The 14,633-nt window shown below is 42.9% G+C and overlaps 1 protein-coding gene across 1 annotated transcript in view; it reads right to left on the bottom strand.

Annotated features, from left to right (window-relative positions):
• Positions 1–14,633, bottom strand: part of csmd2 (CUB and Sushi multiple domains 2) — a 250,294-nt gene that overhangs the window by 169,566 nt on the left and 66,095 nt on the right. Inside the window, exons 4-5 of the mRNA XM_069699145.1 lie at positions 10,692–10,886; positions 5,388–5,595 (exon numbers count right to left, since the gene is read on the bottom strand). Coding sequence (XP_069555246.1) covers positions 5,388–5,595; positions 10,692–10,886 — 403 coding nt within the window. The remainder of the gene's footprint in view (positions 1–5,387; positions 5,596–10,691; positions 10,887–14,633) is intronic.

Below are 14,633 nucleotides of genomic sequence, written 5' to 3' on the forward strand. Positions count from 1 at the left end.
GCTTAGACACTCATTTATTCCAAAATCCATATAGTAAGTAATTACAATATATATGTCCAGCAAAATACCAAACACACCAGCAATACCACCACACCTCAAAGACTAAATATATAGGTTTCGAATGAATTATGGAGAAATACTGGATTATTACTTTATAAAGAGGTCTACAGTATGTTCACACAACAGCTGCATGTCTGAAAGTCATCTGCAAGTTAGAGTTAAAGGTTAAAAGGTAAATGTATCTACAGTCTGTGGAGGTCGACACAGGAAAAAAAAAAAAAAAAAAAAAAAAAGGTATGTGTAAGACAGAGAGAAACAGACAGATCCCTGATAGATGTGGCTGGTATATACATATAACCTCCACACAGCACGATCTGGGGGCTCTGCTTTTATTGTCTTTGACGTGGTGATCCTCGACATGTGTCAGGGCTTCATTACCATCCCTCACATCAGCTGTCAGACATTTCTATCCAAGTCAATGTTTATCTCCACATGAGCTTTCTCCATTGAAAAGTTTAGAGAAGAAAAGTTGTGGGCTTTCAGATATACGCAGTATCCCCATTGCAACACACATGGAATGCATGAGTCAACCAGAACCAGTGTTTGCGAATGTATGAATCAAAGGCAAATTCTTCTGACATGCACTCCTCAAAAACCTTGAGCTGTGTCTCAAACTCTCAAATCTGGAAAACCTTGCGGAATGCATTGCATGCGACTCATATCCCTGAGTTTACTTCTGTTTTGGATGATTTGTATGTGGGTTTTATGATGAAAGCACCGCTTAAAGTAAATAGATATAGAATGTATAACGAAAGCCTAGATACTTCCATTAGACAATCAGACCAAACTATCCACTCAAATGCTTTATGATACCTATATAGCAGAGGGAGAGAAAGAGAGAGAGAGACTCACTGAGACAGAGAGAGAGTGAGAAGGAAAGAAAATGCCAGAGTGACGTGCCCAGACTAGTGATGCTGTGGTGAATTATGGGTAAAGCTCCAAAGCAAAACCATTTCTTTACTCCACCGGTCTGTGTTGTGAGAAACAGGCCACAGCATAAAACATTTATAAAATAATGCATTCAACATTCATACTGAGAATATACGCCCACTCGACCATCACACAGTATCCATTTAAACACACATCTATGCAAAATGCCCCTCCGTACGCTGCCAATACCCTGTAATCGCACGCTGAAAATCACTGCCTCAACGTGAACATATATTAAATTATGTTTTCAGGCAAGGAATTCAGGGGGATCACAAGTGGACAACCACCTATTATTGTGCTGCCGGGCAAACAATGGTCAGGGGATATACTGCAAAATCCCTCACTTCCATCCACACTCTCACTGTGATTGTTTTTTAACGAGAAAGGAAAGTACATCTGGCAGCCAATAGCTTGACATGACAGATGCTGCTGTGGGGTCCCACTGGGAGAGTGTGTGGGACGTGTGTTTCCCCCCATGGCGAGCAGCAGTTGGCACTGCAGCCGACACGTTTGCAAACAACTGTAAATATACCTACCCTGATTGCATGGCTACATGAAACCAATGTACACAAATCTAACTTAAATCCTGTGAGCCCCGACATGGAAAAACTTTTCCAGTGTCTTTGAAAACACAAAAACAAAAGTTTGAAACATACTCATATTGCTGTAGCTCCCATCGGACACTAAAGAAAACAGCCTCTGGACTTAAAAAGCTGTTCCGAAGACCATTCACTCTCAGGTGAGTCAACCTAACAGCCAATCAATACATATCCAGTGTTCTTCACTCCTCTCCAACAACTCTTTATCTCTTTATGTCTCGCTCATACACACACACAAACATGCTCCCTCCCCCGGTCAGGACACATATCAGCACTGTGGGGATATAATCCTTTTGCTCCATAAACGTCAGTGTCTCTGGTCCATAGAGTATAGGGTTAAAAGAGAGAGGACTAAGGATAGAAGGCTACCTAGAGGATCAAAACTCACTGGGCTCTCAGATCTCCTAACAGGAAGAAAGGAGTTTAATTTTCCCTGGGAGCTTTGCATTGTCAGAAATGGATGCATGAAAAAAAGAAAAAAGCTCATGGGAAATGGAGTTTGCAAAAGTTACCAGAATGGCAACTGTAAGATTTACGTTTTTTTGGGGGGGAACACTTTAGAAAATGGTGCAATCGGTTAACTGTGATGTGCTACTTTTCTCAACAGAATGCCTTTTTTTATTTTCAGAACCGAGGGAATAATGCCAATATACAAGTACAGATTAATACACTTCATACTTTCTGTTTACAGTAACCAAGGTACTGCGGGAGATGGATTCAACATTTTGAGGGAGCACTACTCGTAGATGAAAATGTATTACAGTGCTTTGGAAAACAATTGAGCACCCAAGAAAATTACAAGTCAAATAGCTGTGAGTTCCACTTAGTAGCAAGTGGGCGAATGAGGGTTTGGCAATTGGCGAGCGTCAGACGTTATTTACATTGCCTCAAAGTGGATGGTGATTGAGAAAAGAAACTCAATATGGATGCAAAGTGTAATGACAGAGTAATGCGTCCCCCTGGACAAGCAGCACCGTAGAAAGTCCCATCAGGGTACTGCTGAGCAGAGGCATGATTCACTTGCCATGTTTATACCGGCCCTTCCCACTGCCACATTCAATCCACAGACACATCTCAGCTCCTGAAGTCAGTCTTCACTGCTGTCTTTTCCTGCTGCCTTTTCAGAATGCTAACTCTGCAGGGTCTGCCAATCAAAGTGCTGGCTGGTATGGTAAACAAGACTGTAGGTGAACAAGATCAGATTCATATATTCAAAGGGGTGAAGTCCTTGATGGTGATTTATGGTGTTTACTCTGGTTCATCCTCCTCCTCTCAAAGCACACACTGTATACAGACACATACACACAAAAAGGGAACAGAGAGCATGTAGGCTTGATCTGCTTTCGTTGGAACTGTTGTAGAGGGAAGTGTGGTTTTGACCGTGATCGCTGACCTATTTTCTCCTATTGGAGCACTGAACCTGTCTGTCAGATCTCAATCAATACAGCCCCTAAAACTCTCCGCATTTGTAATAAGATAGCCATTGAATGGTGAGATGCCAAGACTACACACATGGCAGTGAAAAAGCAATAAAATCATAAAAGCATGTTTTAACTTCAGAAAAGAGATATGACCTTTAAAAGCGATGAAAAAGGGACCCAGGATGAGAATCAAGGGAAAAACTATGGATCTGTTAGAAAGTGATGCGTAATGTATTCCTTGTACAATGAGCTTATTGAGAAAATGCGTTGATCAAAAGCTGGATTGGAAACTGTAATTCACAGTTAACAGCAGACGTGAAACACAGAGGCAGCTTTTTAAACTTTACCACAAACCTTATACAAATCCGGTGTGATTAAATCAGAGACCAGACCGACTGGGTGGTGAGAACAAGAGAGAGAGCACCACCATCAAACCCGGCTGAGTAGAGGGTTCCCAGATCCATTTACTGAGAGCATGCACACATGCTACAGGTCAGCGCCATCATAGTGATAAACTTGACCTCGATAATTAGCCACCAGCTGGGAAGTTGTAATCCTTCCAGCCATCTCTTCACCCCACGTCCATCCTCTCCTCCAAAAGGTCCTGCCCTTTTCTTCACATCTGTCCACTAATGTCTGCTCATTCTTCTCGTTTGACCCTGGCACTCTAAAATTAAAGGTACCCGGAGACATTAGAGCTAAAGTTATTGGGTTGTGAATGTGCTGCTGAGGAGTTTGGGGATAAGAAAGCCCATATTTTTGAAGTCAGTGGTATGCGGGTAAACCCAAGCCAGCATGACTAGAAAAAAATGAAACAATAGAGGCAAGCCAGCATGTCTGCTCTGCGTCCTCTGTCCCCTGTGATGCCTTATCCTTGCAATGTGCATGATCAACTGTGACTTGCACGCTGCATCGCTTGCCAATAGTCCTTCTTCCGCCTTTCTAGTCACTTACTTTCCCTTGTTCTTTAACACAGTCCAGCCATGCCGCAGGTGCTCTACCGTTGGCGCCTCCGGCAACAATCGCCACAAAGATGACACTCAGTAGAGATTTGGGTGCCGCACATGACAACAGAGAGCAAAATCAAAGTCTGGGACGAGAAGCTGATGACACTAGGATTTGCAGAGTCAGGCTGCCGTCAGCGGGAGTCTGGAAGCGATCAACTCTCCATTGGCCAAGCAGAGATTCAAAGAGACTTTAATATCAGGCTACAAGGCATAATTATCCATTTTAAGACTGCTCAGAGTCAATCAAGTTCTTCTCGGGAAGTGTTTTTGCTTAACTACAGAGCGAATGAGCGAAATTGATGGGAAGTTTCCAGGGGCCATCTCACTCCAAGATGACTTCTCATGTATTATTTCTGAACCTGTTTCCTTTATCAACAGTCCTCTATGCCTCTGTCTTTCTCTCCGAGTCTGTGTCTCCAGTGTTTAATGGCTCAGCCACTGCTACCCCTTGTCCCCTCCTGCCAACAGCCTGTGGCTGCAACTTCAAAGTATCCTCTGTCTCCTCTTGTTTATCTGAACTGCCTGTCTCCTACATGATCCTGAAAATAAACCTGCATTTGTATATTTCTATCCAAGGCAAAGGTAAGTAAGAACTGGATCCATCCAACTGCATTCAGCCCATGTATATTTTTCATGCTAATGTTAGCTTTTGTGTGCTAAGTGAGCGAGGGAGTAAAAAAGTCCCGGAGAAAGTGTGAAAAGAATACATCTGTTTGCACAAGTTCTCCGAGCGCCAGCACAAATATACAGAGGCGTGGCTGAAAGTGGGAATGATGCGTGCATGTCCATTTGGGCCCATAGGACTCTGCCGTGCCGGTGTGAACGTGGGTGAAACAACACTATACGGCTGGTGGTGGTAATCGAGCTCACTAATTACTTCGTGAGCTGAGAGAGTTGTCAGAGAGAGGAGGAGCTGCCACAGATGGTGAGAGACCCGCACTGACGCCAGGATATCCTACCTCTTCATCATTAGAGCTGAGCATGTGTGTTTGTGTGAGACTGAGTAATTGAGAGAATGAGTGAGAGTGTGTGACCAAGATTGAGTGTTCACATTACACTTTAAGAACCACAGACCACATGATACACCCGAGCAGGGTTTGTAATATGAAAGCTGGGAAACTGCCCATCAAATTAATTACTGTGAATTTCATTTTGAAGACAAAACCAACAACACATCTGAGACAGCTGTGATCCAGCTCCACGGGACCCACTTACCATCCATCCACTTCCAACGAGACTTCACCCAACTCATTCCTTCCTCTGTAAAATGTGCCTGTGTGCAGGTGGTGCAAAGCTAAAGTCCGCTTCCTTTCCCGTCCCTTTTTGCTAAGCTCTATCTCCAGACGAAATGCTGCAGGCTGACCACTCACCATTGTGAAGAACCATCAGTGCCGCTGACCTCCAGCAGGTCATAGTCGTCCTCCAGCTGAAAGTCAGAGAAAACCAGGGCAATGGTGTCTCCTGGCTCGGCCAGCACGGTCCAGGTGCAGTCGGCGTTGTTGTTATACTCAGCTGGGTAATTGGGAGTGGTGATCACCCCGCTCTGGCCCCGCAGTGTCCCTCCACATCCATCATCTGCTGCGGGGGGTGCAGGAAACAGAAAGGTGGGAAAGGTTTATTAAAGAGGACTCTGTAAAAATTTCATTTTTTTTTTTATTACAGATGATTTAACATGTAAAGACTAATGGAAACAGTGGGAGAGCTAGCACAGGAAAAGGCTGACAAACACAAAATGCATGCAAAGGTCAAGTTTGACCGATGAAGCTGTGATGCTACAATCCCAGCTGTCCATTGTAGGCGTATTTAAAATGAGTACCATACTGGCAAAAATGTAAGATGACACTGGTTACATGAGCAGTCCTGGTTTGGATACAGACTTTTAAAAGATAGACACTGTTCATATATTTATAGACTCTCCTGTCAGGCGGAGAAACTTTTCCACTGGCATCATTTTTAAGACTTTTTTTTGGACTGGCCATATTCTGAAATAATGTTTTTTTGTTTTTTTTCACTTGGCTGCTGTCGACTCTATTTATGTGATAAGGGAGGTGCCATCCACTTTCTATAAAATAAGATACTGGGTACCACACGTGGGTAAAATACGGCCCATAGGCTAGAACTGGCCTGTGAACCATCTCAATCCAGCCTGTGATGTCCTCAAAGGAAAACATAACGATCCCTACATAATCAATAAAAGGCAGCTTTACGTTAATGAATCTTGAGGCGAATGACTACAATCAGTCTGCACTGCAATTTAACGTCATTCCAACAGAGGTTGCGTTGATGCAGGCGGTGCCAGTTTACACCAAAGCAAGATGAGACGGTATAACATCTTCACAACTCTCTGTAGTTCACTTCAAAATACCAGCTTTTTTAGGCTTTTTCATATGCGATTATAATTCGTAGCATTATAAAACCCTGGGTAGGGATAGTCAGTGACTTACTTGTAGCAATTCTGTCATATAGAAAAGGCTCTTTCTTAAATAAATGGATCTTTCTTCCATTTATTTTGATCAGCTGACAGTTTCTGTCCAGCTGACTTTTTCTCTAAGCTGAAGGTGACACAACTTACGTTCTAAAACCGCCGTCTAACAACTTCACAAGCTGAGGCGACACCATCAGCTGGTTTGAATCAAGCTGAGATGCGATAGTTCACACTGTCGCAACTTTTCCCCGCAATGTTCTAAAACAGTTTTATATCATTGCAAATCTATGTGCACAATGGTGAATATGACATGTTGATAATTGTAAAACAGTCTTCTTTGAGTCCATATCTGTAACATAATGCTGTAGGTCATCAGTGACATAACCAGTGGTGCATATCAGACAACTGACAAGATGTAGGCTCATTTAAAAGCTGATATTTAATCTAAGTGGGTTGTTTTATGCAGGTCTTTTCATTGTATACACAGGATACACAGATTGACACATACAGCTAAAAAAGTTTATATATTCTCCAGAAAAGTTCTTGTTTTTTTTAAACGCACACGTAATACATACCTACTGAGATTGCAGCAAAAGACACATAACTCTCTTAAAGTGACAGGGTCACTCTGTAACACAAGAGCCAGAACTCAATATAATTGGCATTTGTCTTACAATTGAGTATGTGTTATTTTTCTGAATTTCCAGACCAAAATGCATACTGGCAAAATGATGTAAAAATGTAAAATACTAGTAATTATAAATAACAATAAAATAATAAAAAACAATAACCCATTCGGGAAAAAAATACCAATTAGCTGAACATTTTATCAAGTAGCTAAATCAGAGAAAAATAGCATATGATGGAGATGCTGATGATTTGTAACAGCGTTTCAGCACGAAAAGTCACGTAGGCTTCAACTTAGTGGGAACTTAGTAGGTGAAGTTTTGCTAGGAATCTTCCATGCAATCTAAAAAAATATATATATATATATATATTTATATATGTATTTATTTTTTTTCTGTCCACATATTATCTTTTTGCCGCAAGCCAAATTGCATATTTTCAAATTCAGGAGCATGAAAATGTGCAATGAGTTACAGCATATTGTTCCTTTGTCTGCAATTTTTGCCATAGGCCAGAGAGACAGCAGTCACAAGATTTCAAAATGCCCTACAGTGCTTTTACAGGAAGCAGGGCAGGGAGCATGATGCAAACTAACGCAATGTGGAGGGAAGTGATTCAATTCTGATTAATTCAGATTTGTGTTAATCAAAGCAACTCTTCCCTCCTCAAGACTGCTTTGAGGAGACCATTAAATAATAAAGCATGCATTTAATGGGTTGCCAGGATAATTCCCCTGCCCAGCATCTGATATGTTCATTACTGCGTTGAAGATTACAGTATGTGATATCATGACTGTGACCTTAAAATGGATCAAGTGTAGATCAGTCCTGCATAATACGTATCAGTGAACAGAGGGGACACATCAAAAGAGGTTTCCACGACACTTCCACGATTATTTTTGGTGAAGGTGTGTGCGAGTGTACATCTGCATCAAGGTGGTGTGGGATTCATTATAGTGGGCGACCAGCTCGCTGCATGTGGCTTAAGAAAAGGGAGGAGGACCTCGGAATTGTCAGGCCGTGTCTATCATCCGTCCTACCTGTCACCACATCAACCGCCCCGAGGGAGGGCAAGGGAGTAGACAGACGAGAGGAAACCTGTGAGGTGTGAACTTCAATAGGAGGGAAACCACGACAGAAGGGCGAGAAGAAGGGGATGAAGAGGATGACAGGTGACATGCAAGGATGGGTGAGAGAAAAGTGCGGCGAGAGGGTGGACAATGAAGAAAGAGAGAGAGAGAGAGAGAGAGAGATGGCGAGCGGGGTGACAGGTGATTGTTGCAGTGGAAGTGACAGGAAGTGGAATGCGGACGGAAAAAAGGATGAGGAGGTGCATTGATATTCCACACAGGACTGTTTCTTCACACTTGAGGGGAAGTCTCTGACTCCAAACTCTCCCCCTCACCTTGACGCTCTCCATCACTCTCTGCATTTTGTGGCTGCCGCCAACGGTGGTGAGCGCTGTACGACAACCAAGCTAAAACTGTCTATACCGTATGAAACACTTCAATGTATGAGGTGCGCAGAAATGTATTCAATTTTTTTTCCCCTCAGTCAACTGTAGATGTCAGACTGCTTCCCACGGTTGAACAGTACACATTTTCAGGCTGTCGCATAGGATGTCATGGTTCTCCATAAAGTGTAAGGAGCTGCATCCATTCCTTCGAGTGTCATGGCAACCAAGGTATAGAGAAGCATGGCCAATGCACGCAAGCTATAAAAAACATTTATTTTAGCATGCGTTAAAGAGTGCATGTTTAGATACACCAAACATGGACACAGCAGAAGACTGGAAAACTATATGTGGGACTATGATGCACATGTGACAGAATACAACTTAAAACGTGAGTGCTTTTGGGATAAGAGGGGTAAAGCATGTGCACACACCAAAGACAAATAGTTGTGTGAGTGTGTGATGCTGTAGCTGTGTGGTGACATTCAGACGTGCAGCATAAAAAAAAGAAGGTATAATTCTAAAAGAGCAGCGAACAGAGTGACATGAAGGCTGTGAGCAGACTGAACTTTGGAAAAAGTGTCACAGGCTGAATAAGAGAATGATGTTCAATCACCTGTAAGTGTTCTCAAATTATATAAAATTGCATTATTTTAGATCACAGCTAAGAAAATGAATTGATGAGCCTAAGAGAGGCAACGTAAAGCGTTATCTGTGCCATCACTGGCTGGCTGTCGTCTTTGGCCCGACAGTGCTGGCATGTTTGCACTCTCCCGAGTCTAGAATGGTGACTGTGCCAAAATGTCCTCCCCGCTCCCAAAGTACAGTGCAGGTTCTGCTCTTGCACATATGGGCGGGCTCTGTTATTGGAGTGACATTAACAATACACTTATGCATTATGAAGGAGCACTCAGGTGTACTGCTGACTTTTATGTGGCAATGGGAGACCTCAATTAATCACAGGGGAAATTGCCAGTTTCTAAAAGTTGTTGGCGTGTAATTTCTGCTGAAAAGGTGGCATAATCACATCCTTGAGTGCTTGAGCAGTTGTTGTTGTTTTTTTTTGGACGGAGCCTGGGTGGGCACGGGGGAGGAGAATTAAAGACTTGAGTTTGAGTCTAAACAGAAATTGTTGGAAAATTTTGGACAAAAGAGAGAGGGAAGGGAGATGACAGAGTTACTGACAGTTTCTCACATAAAATATGATAAATCACACAGAATGGATTGTGAAATGCACACAAAATGTCCAATTTAGATGAGCAGTAGAGGCATGTGCGTGTGCCTGCATGTGATTCGGTGGGTGGTGACAGTGCTGGCTCATGGTGCCCAGCCATGTGTGCTCCTATGTGGGCTTCCTGACTCCCGGCCTGGCTGCAGATGGCATAGTGTCTCAGCGGTCTGCTCAGCAGGCCCACTGACACAAACCATTGGCCACAGACACACGCGCACACACACACACACACACACACACACACACACACACACACACACACACACACACACACACACACACACACACACACACACACACACACACACACAGGACAGCAAATTGATACATACATGAACATGGCAATTCACATGTTTTGGACATGTGCATGTAATAAGTCCCTTTTATGCACAGAAGAATCCTGCATGCTTGATAGCATGGTGAACTATTTCCAAGACCCGTGTCATGTAGGTCAGACAACACACACTGGCAGGTGTAGCGGCCCCAGGGGTGCTTGCTAGCTCTGAGGGAAGGACAACTGGCACAAGCACCTGAGTGGGACCTCACACATGAGGTCCTGCCACAGTAAATAAGATATTGGTGTAACCACAGAAAACCCTTGTCAGGTCATGTAGAGGCATGTGAAAATATGTGTGTGGGCTGGAGGATGGGTTTCATCAACGGGGAAGTATAAAAGACTACAAAAGGAAGGGTTATTGCTCTTTGTCTCAGAAATAAACTGAGTGTTGTTAAGGTTTTCAGAGTCACAAGATATTTTTCTATTTTTGAATATTCATAAATACATTTTATGATCAGTGACATATCTCTGAGCTGGCTGTCAAACCTTTGGGGTCTAAAAATGTTCCTACAAAGCCATTAAATCGCAATTAAGATGTTTACTTCCTTTAACAAGTCATAATCAGTTATAATCAACAGTCTTCCACAGTCCCTCCGACATACCTCTGCAGTAGGGAAGAGGAAAATCCCAGGCAGCAGTCCCAGCTGAAGTGGCAAGGCAGGACAGGGTGGTGTGACCCTCCAGAACGTAGCCCGGGCTGCAGCTGTAGCGGATTTTGTCCCCGATATTGAACGTTGACCCCTGCTGGTGGCCGTTGAGTAGCTGTCCGGGGTTGCCGCACGTGTAGCTGGGCAGAGCTGCAGAGAGATGGGATGGAAACGGACGGATTAATGAGGCAGTTTGTGGAAAAGTCTGTGCTACTGCGTCATGTTAGTGTTGCCAAGAGTCAGAAAACGAGGGGAAGGTACAGGAATGGTCTGGTGACAGATAACGACACACACAGAGCCATCTGCTCATGAAAACATTTGTAACCCAACCAACAACTCCTTCAAAAATACACAGACACAATCTTATCTTCCAAGAAATGTATAAAGCTGCTGATAAAGTGCCACTATCGTCAATAAAACATGACACAATAGATGCTTCAGATTACCGCCATGTTGACCATGTATGCAAATAAGTGAGCACCCTGTTGACAGAACCTTGTCTAATTGTGTGTTATTATGGAAATCAAGTTCAAAGGAAGTTCAGCCAATCTCTCGTCTCTGAACCCTCTTTCTTCAATCAGTGTGTTCCAGTAAAAGACACGTGACGGCAGTTTCTGTTCCCTTGATGACATCCACTTGAACAGCCAAGCCTATAGTACTCTGGCTGCAATACTACATACTGCAAGTGTGCGGAGGGTAGTTTTGTCTTGCTGTAACCCAAATAATAAATCCTAAGGGTATGAATAGAAGGGCAATGACCAAAAATGCATTACACACACACACACACACGCTCTGTCATCCAGTTTACACACTCCCACACAGCGAGGAACCTGGCCGGGGCATGTGCTGGACTTTGGATGAAACTCAGTGCCTCCACAGGAACTGGCCTGAACTCCGGCGAGGACAGAATGGCTCCTACACAGCAACACTGGCACCTCACCACCATACTCACTGCACACACACGTTTCTGCATCAGATGTCTCCAGCTTCACAATGTATTATGAAAGCTTATTTTGCTGATATTACCACAACATGAAGTCCATTATTAAGTTCAGACAATGTTTTTTCACTTGTTTTCAGATAAATAAGTCTGGGGGAAAAAAAGTGAATACGGCTGCAAGACAGGCATGTTACTGTTTAAATGCATGGAATTGTTATTAAGAAAAATTAAGAAGAGGCTTCATTTAATGCTTCCTTACAGCAAGGTCTAACAAGGACAGATCAATCATATTACCCAACAGTGCATTCCACAGAGCTTCAGCCGAGGAATTAACTGGCTGGTAAACAAATAATGTGCAAACAGTTTGTGTCCAGTCCACTAGTCAGACAACAAACACGACCTCTACTTGCTTGATTTGAAATATGCGTGTGTGAACTCCTCACAAAAGTAACCGAGGCTGTGAGGTGACGCTATCTCACAGTTGATTATGAATTCTGACGTCCGGTGCTCATGTTTGCAGTCGCTGTACATAGATGGGGCGGTGAAATGTTTGCAGGCAACAGAGTTAAAAAAAAAAAAAAATGCAATTTACTACTGTCTCAACAATACACAAGGTTAATCCTGAAATGTTTGAAACAAATATTTATGAGTGACATTAAAAACTGATGTACATAGCAAATGTCAAAACAACTGTGCATCATGCAGTATTTCCACACTTTGAATAAAAGTATGCATGACTGTGGGGCGACCGGATAGCCAAGAGGTTGGGGCGCACACCACATGGGTGTAACTACCGTCAGCAGTGAGTCCCTGTTTTAAATCCTGGCCGGCTGTAGCTTCACTGCACGTCATTGCTCTGCTTTATTTCCTGACATTCCCTCCCTGGCTACACTGCTCCTACCTAATAAAGGCAAAATGTCAAAAAATCTCTACGTAGAGCAATGTTTTTGGTAAAGAACTAGATTGGTAACCACCACTATCTGCGTTTATTTATATATTCTTTAAAGTTTTCTTTTGATTAAAATGTGTCAGAAATATGCTAACACAATCCAATGCTAGTTGGTTATATATGCACTTCCAACCTAGAAATTCCCAACCACAAGTAGCTTCATTCTAGATATTTTGTATCAGCACTGTCGTCCAGCAGTGAAACATATCAGCCAAATCCTTGCTGTCACCCCCAACATCCTCCTACTTCTCTAAAGAGGGTATTAAAGGGTAAAATCCACAGTGACTCACTTAGGGCAGAGGACTGCAGCTGCATGTTGCACTTCTACCAACATCCCAATCACTGATTTCACAGCAGGTGTTTTCCATCATCTGTTGAGGGCAGAACACCTGCTCACTCACCAAAGTTGCCCTGAATGGTTCATTGCTGATTTACCTTTTAAAGTAGTTGGTTAGTACTTGGATAGTCTCCCTCTGGCCTAATCCGAGACTCTAATGACAGACTGACTTGTCACTTTCAGGCTCCACTGTGCCATAGCCTTTATTTTGACCAGCCAAGGCTACCTTATTACAGCTTACCTTCCATCACCACCAGATTAACATATGCACACAAGGACTATGTCTGATTAGCATATTAGCTGCTGCGACCTAGACATCAGTGATGCTGCTTGGCCACAGGGGGCCCTGTTGCCAAGCAAGTAACTGCTTCATCCCTGCGGTTATGATCATGTAAGGCTGGATCAGCATTGCTCCAATATTAAAAAAAAAAAAAAAAGGAAGGAATAAACTGAGGGGATAGGAGAGTCAGCTCAGATAAAATAAAGAGATAACAGGGTAGAGACAGGTAGAGGAATAGAGAACTTACTTATAGCAGACATTTTGACTTTTCAAAAACAAGTGTAACGAACAACATTAACACTGGCTGCACTTCATTTAGATGTGCCAGGGCCCTGATACTGTACATGCTGGTTTACTGGCATGGATTACTGGCAGGCCTAAATGGAACAGAGCCATCATTAATGTTATCGGTTACACCTGTTCTTTTCCTGCTATGAGAAGTCAGATAGTCTGTGAGAATGGTCTATTTTTAGGATTAAGAAAAAATAAAATAAAAAGTAAGATGATGATGACAGATGTGTGTGGAAGAGAAGGTTTAACCTCCGACTGAGAATGGCAGTGTGTGTGTGTGTGTGTGTGTGTGTGTGTGTGTGTGTGTGTGTGTGTGTGTGTGTGTGTGTGTGTGTGTGTGTGTGTGTGTGTGTGTGTGTGTGTGTGTGTGTGTGTGTGTGTGTGTGTGTTTGAAATAGTGACAGAGAGAGGCAGAGATGAACAAGGATGACTGATTTCATTGCATTAAAACTGATTGAGGGCACAGCACCGTCATAGTGGAGATGTTCAAGTATGGGGATATGTGTGTGTGTGTGTGTGTGTGTGTGTGTGTGTGTGTGTGTGTGTGTGTGTGTGTGTGTGTGTGTGTGTGTGTGTGTGTGTGTGTGTGTGTGTGTGTGTGTGTGTGTGTGTGTGTCTGCATGTATGTAATATTCTCATCACACTCTTCATTTCAGGTTATTAGTTTGGGCAGTAAATTAAGCCTAATAGTGCCATTACTCGTGCAATCCCCAGAACAGGGTGTGCCTGGAGCACAGAAGTGGCAAATACATTTTTTTTAACCTGCCTGTGAGTCATCAATATTGTCTTCATGCCCACAATGTGAAATTATCTGTCACCAATAAACATCAAGATGAAAAAACATCAAGGCAGTGACTCTGCATAGAACACCTGAAAATGAAGTTGTTATTTTCTTGTCTTTGCTCGCTATTACTGTCCTGTTCGAATTTTCAAGTAAACAATACAATTCATGCAAAAGTGATGTCTATGCTACATATAAGAAAGAACCTTGCTGACTGTTTATATTGTTTTCCCAAATTCAGGAAACCAAGGCAGGACTGCATAAAAGGCACTGGCCTTTAAAACTCATTTATCACAATCTATTCCATTTATTCCTGCAG

The sequence above is a fragment of the Brachyistius frenatus genome, unplaced genomic scaffold, assembly GCF_029030835.1.
Source record: "Brachyistius frenatus isolate BFR_SWC_R1_liver_20210118 unplaced genomic scaffold, ASM2903083v1 Contig_2, whole genome shotgun sequence".
Taxonomy (NCBI): Eukaryota; Metazoa; Chordata; class Actinopteri; family Embiotocidae; genus Brachyistius; species Brachyistius frenatus.